Source organism: Pezoporus occidentalis, unplaced genomic scaffold (genome assembly GCF_034315485.1).
Source record: "Pezoporus occidentalis ecotype Australia unplaced genomic scaffold, CSIRO_AGI_Poc_V1 ctg45, whole genome shotgun sequence".
Lineage (NCBI taxonomy): Eukaryota > Metazoa > Chordata > Aves > Psittaciformes > Psittacidae > Pezoporus > Pezoporus occidentalis.
Genome location: NW_026915780.1, coordinates 8,735,059 through 8,749,520, shown reverse-complemented (window position 1 = coordinate 8,749,520; position 14,462 = coordinate 8,735,059). Strand labels below are relative to the sequence as shown.

The following is a 14,462-nucleotide window of genomic DNA, read 5'->3' as shown; positions in this document are numbered from 1 at the left end:
TCCCAGTTACCCCTCACCCCGGGCATGACGTGCTGTGGTATGGAATACCTCCCCGGCTAGCCCGGGTCAGGCGCCCCGTCTCTGCTTCCTCACAGCCTCCCCTCCTCCCTGGCAGAGCATGAGCCTCACAGAGTCCTTGGTCAGGGTAAACATCACTTAGCAACAACCGAGAACATTGGCTTCACCAACACTGTTCTCAAACTGGAAGTCAAAACACAGCACTGTACCAGTTAACACAAAGGAAAAAAACATGACTGCTACTGCGGAACCCAGGACAATTATTCATTTCACCAAATGGAAAACACAGTCTCACAGCACACATTCTATAAATTCATACTTTTTCAGAAGTCAGTAAATACTCATTTTACGAAAAATTAAATCATTATGTAATGGGTATATTTCAGAATTATTTTTTACTTTGTAAACAATGCTTGGAAGAAAAAATTTATGATGTTATCAGTATCACATTTCCTAGATATCTTGCAAAGGATGGAGTACAATACTCTGTCGTGTAAAAAATGGATGCTGTCTAGAAACCAGCTGAATCCTCGAGATAGAGCCTACACTATTTATGTTCAAGCTGCGCTGTAGAGTACTTTTGATTATCTCTCTTAGTATGTGTGACATAGTCATATGGATAGATGGCTTCAGCTTTTATTATCCATGAAAATGCTTTCTGTTTTTCATATTAATGTGAAATGACTATTTGGGGGGTGTCATGGTTTAAGCCCCGCCAGCAGCTAAGCCCTGAACAGCCACTTGCGCAATCTCCCCCACAGTGGGATGGGAAAGAAACAAAATTCATGAGTTGAGATAAAGAGTTTAATAGGAAAAGCAAAAGCTGCACATGCAAGCAGAGCAAAACAAAGAATTCATTCACCACTTCCATGGCCAGGCAGGTGTTCAGTCATCTCCAGGACAGCAGAGCTCCATCACCTTCAAGGGTTACTTGGGAGGACAAACACCATCTCTCCCAATGTCCTTCTTTTCCTCTTCCCTCATGTTTACATGCTGACCATGACCCCATATGATGTGGGGAACTGACCTTTAGGTCAGTTGGGATCAGCTGCCCAGGCTGCCCCTCTCCCTGCTTCTTGTGTACCCTTAGCCTGCTCACCGGTGAGGTGAGGAGCAGAAAAGGCCTTAACTGTGTCTAAGTGGGGCGGGCTCAGTAATAATGAAAACATCCCTATGTTATCAACACTATTTTCAGTACAGATCCAAAACATTGCCCTGTACCATCTACTATGGAGAAAATCTCAGCCAAAACCAGCACAGGGGGATTAATCTCAGTTAAGTTTATCTAAAAGGTTGTTTTCAGCTACTATCTGGTAATACTGACTAGTCATCTAGTCAGTGGAGGGAGACAAGTATTTAATTAATACTTGCAATAATATTGTAATATATTAATTCAAGCAATTAATTTTACCAAGCTTAGGAAAAATTGCCTTTTTTTTCCCTTTTGTGGGCTAAGTCATTGTTCTCAAGGTAGTGAACTTAGTCTACACTCATAAGTTTTAGACAGTTAAATGTGTCATGAGCCAGGAGCTCAATTCACTCATTTTAAATACTTCACGTGAATATACTTGTTAAAGCTGAAGACTTCAATATCTGGAGAATGTTATAAGATGTATTATGATGCCCTAATTTCATAAGTAAATATTGTTTGGTATGTTTACTTAACTAGCAGTAAACATACCTATGACTGGAAGTCTCCTTCATAAAATGAGCTTTAGAAACCTGGCCTTGGGTATCATAGAATCATAGAATAGTTAGGGTTGGAAAGGATCTTAAGATCATCCAGTTCCAGCCCCCCTGCCATGGGCAGGGACACCACACACTAAACCATGTCACCCAAGGCCTTGTTCAACCTGACCTTGAACACCGCCAGGGATGGAGCATTCACACCTGCCTGGGCAACCCATTCCAGTGCCTCACCACCCTCACAGGAAAGAACTTTATATCCAATCTAAACTTCCCCTGTTTAAGTTTTAACCCGTTACCCCTTGTCCTATCACTACAGTCCCTAATGAAGAGTCCCTCCCCAGCATCCTTGTAGGCCCCTTTCAGATACTGGAAGGCTGCTCTGAGGTCTCCATGCAGTCTTCTCTTCTCCAGGCTGAACAGCCCCAATTTTCTCAGCCTATCTTCATACGGGAGGTGCTCCAATCCCCTGATCATCCTTGTGGCCTCCTCTGGACTTGTTCCAACAGTTCCATGTCCTTTTTATGTTGAGGACACCAGAACTGCACACAATACTCCAAGTGAGGTCTCACAAGATCAGAGTAGAGGGGCAGGATCACCTCCTTCGACCTGCTGGTCACGCTCCTTTTGATGTAGCCCAGGATACGGTTGGCTTTCTGGGCTGCGAGCTCACACTGAAGCCAGCTCATGTTAAGCTTCTCAACAGCCAGCGCCCCTAAGTCCTTCTCCGCAGGGCTGCTCTGAATCTGTAGGACCTTGCACTTGTCATGGTATGCTTTTGTTCTCTGATAGTTTACTGCCTGACTTGCCCCCAAGTTGCTCTGCAACTCCTTGCAGATCCATACATTGTTTTCCTCGTAGAGGTGACATTTTCTGTCTGAGCTGTTACTGCTTACACTTCGTTGAAAGGGAAACCATGGCAATGGGGACTGGGCTGCCACTGGACTCAGTCTCAGATGCTGTGGTTGACTTGCGGTTTTCTAACTGATGTTGGTTATAGCTTTTCTTTATCTACTGTTCACTGGAGTGCCATAGTTACCTGTTCAGTATACAAAAAGAGGCTGAAAGTCTTCTGGTGGTGAGGTCCTGCCTACTATAAATGTAATGTCAGTGTTAAAACTAGGATGTTTATTCAGTTCTTCTATTATAACACTTTGAAAGATACTTGTAGCATTTTTCTCATTTAGAAAAGGAATTTGAATACGTGTATATAGGAAAAATAGATATGTAGTGCTTGTGAAAGTGTGTGCTGTGTAAAAGCTCTATGGAAATCAGGGTGTTACATACATAATAATGACAATAAAAACTAGCATGTGTGTGTCTGAAACTCTGGCTGCATACTTGTAATTTATAGTGATGTATCTTTCAAAATAAGATATTGTCTTGTTCTTCAGTCTTTGCTGTGTAATTGAGAAACTGTATATTAGGATCTGTATCCCAAGTTCTCCCAGCTCCTTAACACTACTTTGTAATATATCAAAATTGCATACCATTGGGAGACTGAGACATGGTAGAGAGAATAATCACCACTGACTTTAATTTCTACAGAGTGCTTAGATCCCGCAGAGATTAGTTCAAATGAATGTATAGTAGAACTGGAGAGGAAGTGTGACATGCACAGTATTGATGTTTTTCTTACGTTTTCTTCTTGCTACAAAGTGTGATGTTAGTTCAGTCTGCTTTTTTTCTTCAGCAACAATATCATGAGTTGATTATTCTTGGCCTTAATTTCAGGGTTGTGTTTACTGCCCACACAGATGTAGAGCGATTCATAGAATCATAGAATCGATAGGGTTGGAAAGAACCTTAAGATCATCTAGTTCCAGCCCCACTGCCGTGGGCAGGGACACCTTATGCTAAATCGTATCACCCAAGGCCTATGTCCAACCTGGTCTTGAACACTGCCAGGGATGGAGCATTCACAACCTCCCTGGGCAACCCATTCCACTGCCTCACCACCCTCACAGGAAAGAATTTCCTTCTTATATCCAATCTAAATTTCCCCTGTTTAAGTTTTAACCCGTTACCCTTGTCCTATCACTACAGTCTAATGAAGAGTCCCTTTCCAGCATCCCTATAGGCCCCCTTCAGATACTGGAAGGCTGCTATGAGGTCTCCACGCAGCCTTCTCTTTTCCAGGCTGAACAGCCCCAACTTTCTCAGCCTGTCTTCATACGGGAGGTGCTCCAGTCCCCTGATCATCCTTGTGGCCCTTCTCTGGACTTGTTCCAACAGTTCCATGTTCCTTTTATGTTGAGGAAACCAGAACTGCACACAATACTCCAAGTGAGGTCTCACAAGAGCAGAGTAGAGGGGCAGGATCACCTCCTTCGACCTGCTGGTCACGCTCTTTTGATGCAGCCCAGGATACGGTTGGCTTTCTGGGCTGCAAGCGCACACTGAAGCCAGCTCATGTTCATTTTCTCATCAACCAACACCCCCAAGTCCTTCTCCGCAGGGCTGCTCTGAATCTCTTCTCTGCCCAACCTGTAGCTGTGCCTGGGATTGCTCTGACCCAGGTGTAGGACCTTGCACTTGGCGTGGTTAAACTTCATGAGGTTGGCATCAGCCCACCTCACAAGCGTGTCAAGGTCCCTCTGGATGGCATTCCTTCCCTCCAGGGTATCAACTGAACCACACAGCTTGGTGTCATCGGCAATCTTGCTGAGGGCGCACTCAATCCCACTGTCCATGTCAGCGACAAAGATGTTAAACAAGACCGGTCCCAACACCGATCCCTGAGGGACGCCACTCGTTACTGGTCTCCAGCCGGACATCGAGCCGTTGACCACATCTCTTCTGTGTGGATTCAGCCAGGCTAGTGTGCTGGGGAGTTTTTTGTTAGTACTTGGTAAACTTAATTATGTATATTATATAAGGAAGAGAATACACTTCAGAGAGAAACCAAGGTGATATGTCTACTGTACAAAGTTCTAGGTTGACTCTGCTCTAAAGAAAGTATTAGAAGTTAGTCGAATGAGTCCATCTCAGTAACTCGGCTGAATTCTGTGAAAGGATAAAAGTAGTGAAATAAATAGCGTTCCATGCAAGTAGTTCTTAGTTTTATTTAAAAATTTAAAAAACCTGAAATGAAATCATTTTGTGAAGACATGTCGTTCTTTGGCCATTACTAAGGGTTATTTGATGCAAGTTAGGAAAATTTGAGGATATACTTTATACATGCATTTGCATTAATTTGATCAAAAATACCATACTTGAACCAGCTCCAGTGGGCTGAATATGCTCCAGTATAATTGAAATGAGCTAAAAACCTATTATGGATTCTTCTTTCTGCTGTTGGTCTCCTGATATTGCAACAGTCATAGAAAACCCTCCCAGAGAAATTAGAACTCTGGTAGTTTCCCCCAGAATACCAGAAGTTACACTATGAATATCCAGTCACATTCCATCTTCTGGGCTATACCAACAACCAGCTTTTTTGAGCATGAATCCTCCTTGCTCTGTTCTCTTCTGTAGGCTTGGGAAGAATAGAGGGTTGCAGCATTACAGCTGGTTTTTCTTTTACCCTCAATCTTTGTATCTGGTACAAAGGTTTAAAAAACACACCATGTGTCTGTCTTTCTTATGTTGCCCTATAATTAATGTTACAGTGCTGATAAATGTATGGTATAAGTTTGATTTATAATTTATACGACCATATAATTTATTGGAAGGTCATGTCCATGTGGATTTTTAATTTTCTAAAGAAGAACTCAATGTACAGCCTGGGGAATCTGTCAAAATACTACTTAAAAATAAAAACCTCAGCTACCACACTATGTATTTATATACATATATGTATTAAATACATACTTATATGTATCTATATACACAAATGCACACATATAAATGTTGAAAGACTTGTTTTCAGCCCAACAGCAGATAAAAAATTCCAAAACTGTACTCTTAAAAGCTTTAGGATATATTTTTGAAGTATTAGATTGGGATTAATAAGTCCTCTCTTTGGTTTTTAATTGTAAAACTGCGACACAGAGGCCCTCTCGGCCCCTGTCGTGGTTTAAGCCCAGCTGGCAACCCAGAACCATGCAGCCGCTCGCTCACTGCCCCCCCTTCCTCCCCCTGCTCTCAGAGGGATGGGGAGGAGAATCAAAAGAAGGTAACTCCCACAGGTGATAAGAACAGTCCATTAACTAAGGTATAACGCACATCACTATTGCTATCACCAATAATAATAATGATAAGGGAAATAACAAGGGACGAGAATACATCTGCTCACCACCCGCCAACTGATACCCAGCTCGACCGAGCAGTGATCTAACCCTTCTGGGTAACTGTCCCCAGTTTATATAGTGAGCATGACGTGCTGTGGTATGGAATACCTCTTTGGCTAGTTTGGGTCAGGTGTCCTGTCTCTGCTTCCTCCTGCCTTGCCCTCCTCCCTGGCAGAGCATGAGACTCACAAAGTCCTTGGTCAGACTAAACATTACCGAGCAACAACTAAACCCATCGGTGTTATCAGCTCTGTTCCCAGGCTGAAAGTCAAAACCACAGCGCTGCACCAGCTACTAAGAAGGAGAAAAATTACTGCTACTGCTGAACCCAGGACAGCCCCCCATGGACTTAAAACTCTTGCATTTCTATTCCAATTGGAGTTTAGGAAAGTAATTTAGATTATGTCTTATGAGATGCAAAATTTGTGGGTAAAAATAGATTATTTGTATACACAGAATTAGAATTTAAAGCAGAGATTCTAACTACTGAGACCAGTATTTGAAGAAAAAAAAAGAAGAAAAACATGCTTTTTCTAGGTATAAGGATATTTATTTTGGTACCTGGCCAGAAGGTAATGTGAGTAAATATATTTCTGTATGCCTACGGCAGTTTCTGTAGTTTCAGTTTATGAAGTATTCAGTCTCCATCCTTTTGTTTCATGTATGCCAATTGCTAAGGTATCTGGACACCTAGAAAGGTATAGAGATTGACTGTCAGGAACCCTTATATAAACTAAAAGCTGAAATCACTGGAACATGGAAGCTGCTTCTTTGCTCCCTCCTAGTGGTAGTTTTATTTCGGCATTGTCTGTGTCTGTGGCAGAAGTGCAGTAACAAACACCTTTAGTAGAATAACGTAGCCTGCAATGTTTCTTTCGTAAGTCTCATCACACATCTAGATTCAATTTATTATTATGGTTTAATAATATGCAAATTCAGTTGCTTATGAAAGGCAGCATTTTGTGTGAAATGTTAAGTTTCTTCTAGGGTATTCAAACAGAGCTTAAAAACCTTTCCGTGTTTGGAAAAACACTTCTAGATTATCTCATGAGATTAACCTTAGCTTCATTTGTAATCAAACCCATTGCTTGCATTTTGCAGTAAACCAAATTGTATATTCATAAACTGTTTGCTTTTAAAGTAAGTTGTTTCCAGTCTTTGTCGTCAACAAAATGAGTAAGTTTAAATGTCTGTAAAGATTTTCTTTTAATGCAAACACATCTACTTTTACAATTCTCCCTCCTTCTGGAGTTACAAATAAATTATCAGTGTGCTGTGGCAAAGAAAATGTAAAGCAGTGGCTACAACAGAAGTTTTATATATCCCTTAGCACTTAAGTCATAAACGTAGTTCTGGTACAGTCTGTAGTAGCAATTGTTTCCATATCACTGTACTGTTACGAGAGCAAAACCAGAATATAATGCACGAATTCCTCCATTTAATAGTAAAGCTTAAGGTTGTGGAGTTCTTTTAATATTGCTTAGGGAGACACTGTTACATATGTCGGCCCTGCTGTAGAGGTTAGATCTATAGTTTAAATTCAGTTCATGCTGCTTCAAACACAATTGCCTTTGTTTTCCCGAGAATAAGGAGATTCTTTATTATCTGAATAAAGAAAAATACTTATGCAGTGTGGGATGAATTGGAAAATAGAGGGTTTTTTGTTTGTATCTAACCTTTGTGGTGTGGTAGTTGTTTGTAGTGTTTAGTTGCCCAGTTACAAAAAAAAAAAGAGAGAACCAAACAGAAGATTAATACATCTCCATACTTTGTGAACCAACATTTCTTCTTTTACCAGAGTAAAGCTAGCTCAGTAGTTACTGGAAATATGTAAAGAGAACGTAGAAGCATAATCTGACTGTGTATTCTGCATAGTGAATAAAGCTGTGCTGTGGGTGTTGAGTGTGATTAAGCAGAATCAATACATTGACGTTTCAAATCTATTTAAATTCTTTAAATAGTTTTAAATTGAGAAATGGTTTGATAATGTAAACACAAAGCAGGTAGCATTGTATACTTTTTCTTAAAGCTTAGCTCCAAATGTTGTAAGATGCTGTCACTAAACATGCCTGCCAGTGCAGAAATACAGAGATGGTCCTAGAAGTACGAAACACTGGTTGCCTCTTTAGAGACTGACCTAACAACTTTTGCCCCCAGTTTCTAACATTTTCCTTATTTAATTTTTCCCCTTGTTTGGAGGAACAGCATTACTTTGGAGTAGTGATGAATTACCTAGCTTGAGCAGTTAGGGCACTTTCCTCAGAAATTAGAGCTGTAGGTTTAAATCCCATTGGGTAGGAAATGGACCTGTTTCTCTTCTATCTTGAATAATTACTCTAGCTGCTATTCAATTATGTTTTTTTTTCCTTTCCATTCTTTAAAGGGAACAGTGAGTGTATCACTTTGAGAGTGTTCCACCTGCAAGTTCTGAGTGGGGTGCTTCTGTCCAGTCTTGAGTGCAGTATTGGGCATTGCAGGGTGGGGGAGGGAAATGAAGATGAGGTGTAAATAAGCTTCTTTTCTGTTCAATGATTATAGTTTTCCATCTGAGTTTCTGTAGTGCTTTCTGCAAAGGGAATATTTCAGTTCTATTCTTTACAAAATTTTTTAGATTTAGGAGTTGTCAAGATTTTTAGGCTCATTCTCATAGTCTTTTCAGTTGTTGAAAATAATTGACATGTGCAGTTCTCTTAGATTTTCATAAATCAGAATTTGAACTGGAGATAGTTGGATGCTCAACTTGGATAATTTTCAAAACTGCCTCACTAACTTAACTCAGACATGAATTTAATGGAGTTGTTTTAACTTGCTTTGCTCCGGTTCTGCCCTAATGTTTAAGTAATAGATTGTTCAAAATTGGGTAAGGGTAAAATTGATGCTGCCCTCTGCTCCTACACAGGTTTTTAATGGTATGCTCAACTATGTCTGAAGAGCAAAAGTCACTCATAAAAGCACTTGCAGGAGTAACAGGATGAACTAGAATCCTGTATTTCCACCATTTTTCCTTCAATCACATTTTTGTAAGTTTGATCTTGGTGAAATGTTTTAAAGCAAATCTGAGCATTTCTGGTTAAAAATGTGGTTATTTTTCTATGAAGTTATTCTGCAATACATTCTAGTAATGTAGGAATACATCATACTGGTTCTGTGTGTATATATATACACACTATACTATATATATATACTAGCATAATATATACTGTAGCATATTCCTTTTGCCCTACTGTATATGCTATTTAATACCTTTGTATTGAAATAACTGGTTGTATTTTGGGTGATCTCAGCCATGGAGCTTTAATGGTCTCCAGTGAATTCTCAGTTTCTCCTTCTCTGTGTCTCCATGTCCCTTATATACAGCTTAGGTTCCCATCCAAGTTCAAACTCTGTGACATCCTTCCTTACTGTTGCGGCATTGAGAACTTTTCTATAAAATATCTTGGTCATCCTCTCTGATACCAGTAATACAATATTGCTGGTAGGTTGTAGATAAGAAGGTACAGGTGACTGGTTAAAATACAGGGTATCAAGACCGGTCCTGTTGGAGTGTGGAGCCTGTAGTGCAAAGTTCGTTTGTTTTTCTGCCACTCTCAGATGGATCACCACACATCTAATGCATTTCTGTGGCATGTTTAATTCTGTGATTTGTGTGGCTGGCAAATTCACTCTCAGAGCCACTTCTGTATCATCTGGCAACCAATTTCATCTACACTAGGGAGGAGTATGTATTTTTTTCTTATAATGATATAATGTGGTACAACTTGTTCTTGAAGCAGAAAACTTTACTAATAGAAAGAAACCCCCTGTATTCCTCGTTATACTTTTCAATGACTACAAATTCTGCTAATCAGTTTGGAATGAATAGTATGACTCTTTCATCTGTTTAGTATCTCTTTCTATTAAAAGCAGTACATGATTTGTGCTATATAGTCCATGACAATGATAAATATAACCAATACCGTATCTTCCACTTACTATCTGTATAATACCTTGAGAGTGTGTGACATTAGAGGGAAGTATTTTATTCCTTGCTCCATAGTGCTTACCATCCTTATTAGACTTAATACAATAAGAACGATGCACAGAAGGATGTAATATTGATAAACAAGGTTGAAAATGATACCGAGTTTGCTGCTTGCCCCTTTCTTCTTGGAACTTTACAGTAAGTCTGGAGATTTGGGTACTTTAAAATGTTCTAAAGAAGTTTGAAGGTGATGGGCAGGGATAAATTCTATTTGCTTCTTTACCGAACCTCATAAATAATTAGTTGGTGAACTATTTGTATTATTAACACTATTTTGTGTTAATTAATCTGTAATGAGAAACTCGGATTAGGAGTTTTAAGCTGAAGAAAATCATAATTCTTGCACAGTGTTCCCTTCAGTGATCAGTAGTTATTGAGAAAGCTGGGAGGAGATAAGAGGCAAGGCTGTTTTGTAGTGTGCTTCCCTCCTCTTCTTTTTTCATGTACTCTATTGAAAAGACCTGCCAGTTTGACAAATACCATCAGCAAGAAAGGAATTATTATACCTCCAGCCCTCGAAGGTTTCTTATCTCAAAACTGGCCTTTATTAAGGTTTTCCTTCAGCAGTAAATCCCTCTTAAATAAATTTCTGAGTACAGGAAATACTATATGCTTGTATGTATGTTTGTAAAAATACCAGAATTAATGTGCAGCGCTTTTCAAGATCAGATGAAAATTCATGGAGGTTTTCCTAAATTGTTTCCCTTATCATCAAAGGCATATGAGCTCTCACATGCTGTTTCTGTTAGTGTGGAATAACTTACAGCAGCAAGGACTTGATTTTAAAGTATAACATTAAGGTTTTGCTGGTTGGTTGTAGCGTTAAAATGTTTGAGTTTCATAGCTTTTATAATTGAAATATTTTTCCATAAATAGAAATTATATTAACGATTGTTGATCACGTTTTTCCAACAAATAATATTGCTCTTAGTTTGATTTTTTTTTTTTACAGAATTCAAACAGCATGGAGGCATCAAATGCCACTGTTATGCTGAGATATGAGGAATACACAACTTTTATATTTAATGCTATTCCTGCCTTCTTTGGAGACCTGTGGTCATAACTGGTGCCCTAGTACTGTGATCTCTTTTGTTGAAGCTGTTTCAGGAACACCATCTCTCTGGCATGTGTGTCCTTGCACCATTCTGTTTAAGAATGTAGTAGAGAAAATGAAAAAAGAACAATTGTGATGAAGTTATGGTAATAATTATGAATAATCATGGTATTAATAATACCATAACTTTTATGCTAATGTAATGTTAGCAATGATAGTAGCAGAAGGTAGAAGCTAAAACAGAGGCAAGATTTTGGAGATGCGGTGGCCTTATAAGACAGTGAATTAAATTTACCAACTTTCTTTTCATTAAAACTACTGAATTCATTGTGAGTCTACCATCTGATGTTGAAATTATTGCTGTTTTAGACCATCTGCGTTACTCTGGTAATAACATTCTTTTAGTTTCTGTTTCCAATTTATAAAAAGATGTAATTGATTTCTCTCTCACAGCCACAGTCATGACTCTGTGGGCTTGGGCTGTGATTCTGTGGAAGCAGAAGTCAATCTAACAGTGTATTACTGCCGTTTTGCCCATAGCTGTGCCATCCTGCCCCATCTCATGTGCTGGGTCCTCTCTTGCACGCAGCTGTTTCAGCATGGAATGCTCAGAGGGTGCTAACTGGTCAAAGTACTGCTGTGAATAATTTTCTGCATTGGAAGTGTCAGAACAGCAATGCTAGTGGACATGAACTGTTCTGACAGCAGGAATGAGAGCCAGTGTGGCCAGCAGCTGGTGACATAGGCTCTGTATAACGCTAACCTGGAGGACAGTTTGTCCCTCCTGGCTTTCCCAATGTCTATTTTTGTTGTTTTAAGCTGAGAGGGAGGAGGGGTGTTTAGGTTTCTTTTTGGTTTGTTTGCATAAATTAGTCCAAATTTTAAAGTTAAGTATGTATGTCTTATTTAGATGTGCCTGTCATTGGAATCTCTCAGGTAAAGGAATTCAGCAATATTAAGTACAAATCAACCTGTTTAATAATTGCATTAAACCCTGGAAGCAGTTACGTTTGAAATGAGTTCCCCACAGTCTTGATGTATGCCAGCAACCTTTTCTCACTGTTTATCTCTGTAGGACACTTCTGCTTCTCCGTGGTACTACTGTTCTTATTTGGTAGCTTCTACAGGAGTGTACTTTATCCGCTTCTGTATCTTATGGAGAGTATGCTGAGCAAATGGATCTTTTTCTGCATGTCCTAATTCCTAGACTGATAGCTTTGCCACTGTTTGAAAAGTGTCATGTTATTCTGGTTTCAAACCATGTAAAGGCAAAATTAAGTTAGTTTTCATTGAGAGTATCTGAAAGGACAATATAGTTGACAACAACCTCATATATGTGTGTGTGTATACGTAGATCTATATGTAAAGCCACACTTTTATTTTGTTTTAATTGGAGATGTTTCTCTCCCTTTAACTCCTTTTCAAATTCAGGTTTTTTCTTTACCTTTGTGAATATAGCATCTTATTTTTTTTTAAATGAGAAAACTGTAACCGCTGTGTCTGATATGAAAGGTGTCTTGAACCTGTCTCCAAAACCTGTTCTGATGACAAATTCTGCGAATGCTTAGCCTGCTCTGCAGAAAACTTTTTTGCTCTGTTTTAAGGGGATTTCCTTGAAGTTTCAGTCTCTGGGTGCTTTCTGTTATTGTGGGATTTGAATATTTAAAGTCAGTAAAGCTCAAGTAGGAAATAATGAAAAAAGGACTAATAGTTGTAAAGAACTAAAATCTCAGGATAGAAAAATGAAATCACACCAAAACCACGTGTAAATGCTTCTACAACTGAACTAAAAGAAATGCAATTAAATACTTAATTTGTCATGAAGATACCCTTACAACATTCATCTTGAACACTTGAAAGTAATTAGTAGTGTACTTACAAGACAATAATGAGATGGGATGCACAGCTGGAGGAGTGGTAGTTTATCTTAAAGCACATGTGGAAAGAAATAAGATCACTGTCATAGATGTCCCATGAAATACATAGAAATTGAAATCCTTTGGCTAATTTTCGAGTGTGTAATGTTAGGGCAGTGCTACTGATCAGTTGATTACAATGGTGGCAGTGCTTGTTGTGAGTGTTGAAATGGTCTGTGAAGGCACAGGATTGTGTAATAAAGGGAGACTTCTATGAGTGTCCTCTGGCCTTGATAAATGGCATGGTAAATGAGTGTTGCTTGCAGGTTCTTGAAGTAGCTACTTGACAGATGTATCTAAGAGGAATACCTGTTGATTTATTCTTGAGCAGTGCAAATACAGCTTCTTAGAACTAGAGCCTGCAGTGTCCTCAAATCTTGCGACTTCTAGAAGTGTAGAAGAATCTGTATGCATAGGAATTGTTTTCCCAGAAAATCTCAGTGATGCATTTTAAAAGGGAGATCTACCTAAAAATCCAAAGCCTACTTGAAAAGAAACGAAACAGATCAAAAGTTTGAAAATGGCATTAACAGAGTGTGTTTAAGGACTGATAGTGTGTATATCACTCATCTGTGATATACGTTGATAAATGCATATCCCTGCAAATAAAGACTTTAGAAGAACCCTATGAGTTCTGAATGAATGGCACATTTAAACAGCACAATAGAGCAGATTATTAGAAGTGGGGGAAAGCAGCTTAGCTTTCATCAAGTGACAACAGGAAAAAAAGCCTGTCAAATCCTGCTGATTTTACAGACCAATTTAAAAACCACTAGAAACTAATATTAAGAATGGTTTTAAATGCATCAGTCAAATTTTGTTTCAGAGGTTGTGAGAACAAAAGGTGATAAAGCATGTTAAGGACATGTGATGACTATGAGGTATAGATGGTCTGTTTTTACAATGGAAAGCAAGGGGTTACCTGCACTGATCCTTCTGGGAAAGGAGAGTAAAAAGGCAATAAAGTTAGCTGATACTTAAAAGAGTATCTGATAACCCATTGTTCATGTATATTGCTGATTTTTAAGATTGTGTATGTTTTCATATGCTTTTGTTTCATCTTTCAGCTTGTGATGAATGGAAGATTTTACCGAAACCTAATCTACACCGAGATGTCAACAGATTTGGTCACACTGCTGTTGTCAGTAATGGGTAAATGAAGTGTCTTCTAAATTTTCCTTGCTGTTTCTTTAAATGAAAAATCTGTGGCAGAAATTTTACCTGTGTGAAGTATGGTTCGATGCCATACAACTGATGTAATTTATTAATGTGAAAAGCAGTGCTCATCAGGGCTTTTCTTGTTTAGGTAACCATTACAACTAATTGTCAATCTGACTTGCTGTGGAATCTGTTCAGTGGCTTTTTATATGAACCTTCTAGTGTACTGAGGTGTTTCCTCAGTATTGTGAACTACAGGGAATTGGAAATTCCGTACCAGCTGTAATCCTTGCTGATCTTTTTCTCTTTGCAGCATGTTATAGTTCCTTTTCTTCTTCTATCATAAAATCAGAAACATAACTAAAACTTGCTTGGAA

At 38.9% G+C, this 14,462-nt stretch overlaps 1 protein-coding gene across 1 annotated transcript in view; it reads left to right on the top strand.

Annotated features, from left to right (window-relative positions):
- Window positions 1–14,462, top strand: part of ATRNL1 (attractin like 1) — a 516,200-nt gene that overhangs the window by 85,472 nt on the left and 416,266 nt on the right. The window contains exon 11 of the mRNA XM_062635366.1: window positions 13,995–14,079. Coding sequence (XP_062491350.1) covers window positions 13,995–14,079 — 85 coding nt within the window. The remainder of the gene's footprint in view (window positions 1–13,994; window positions 14,080–14,462) is intronic.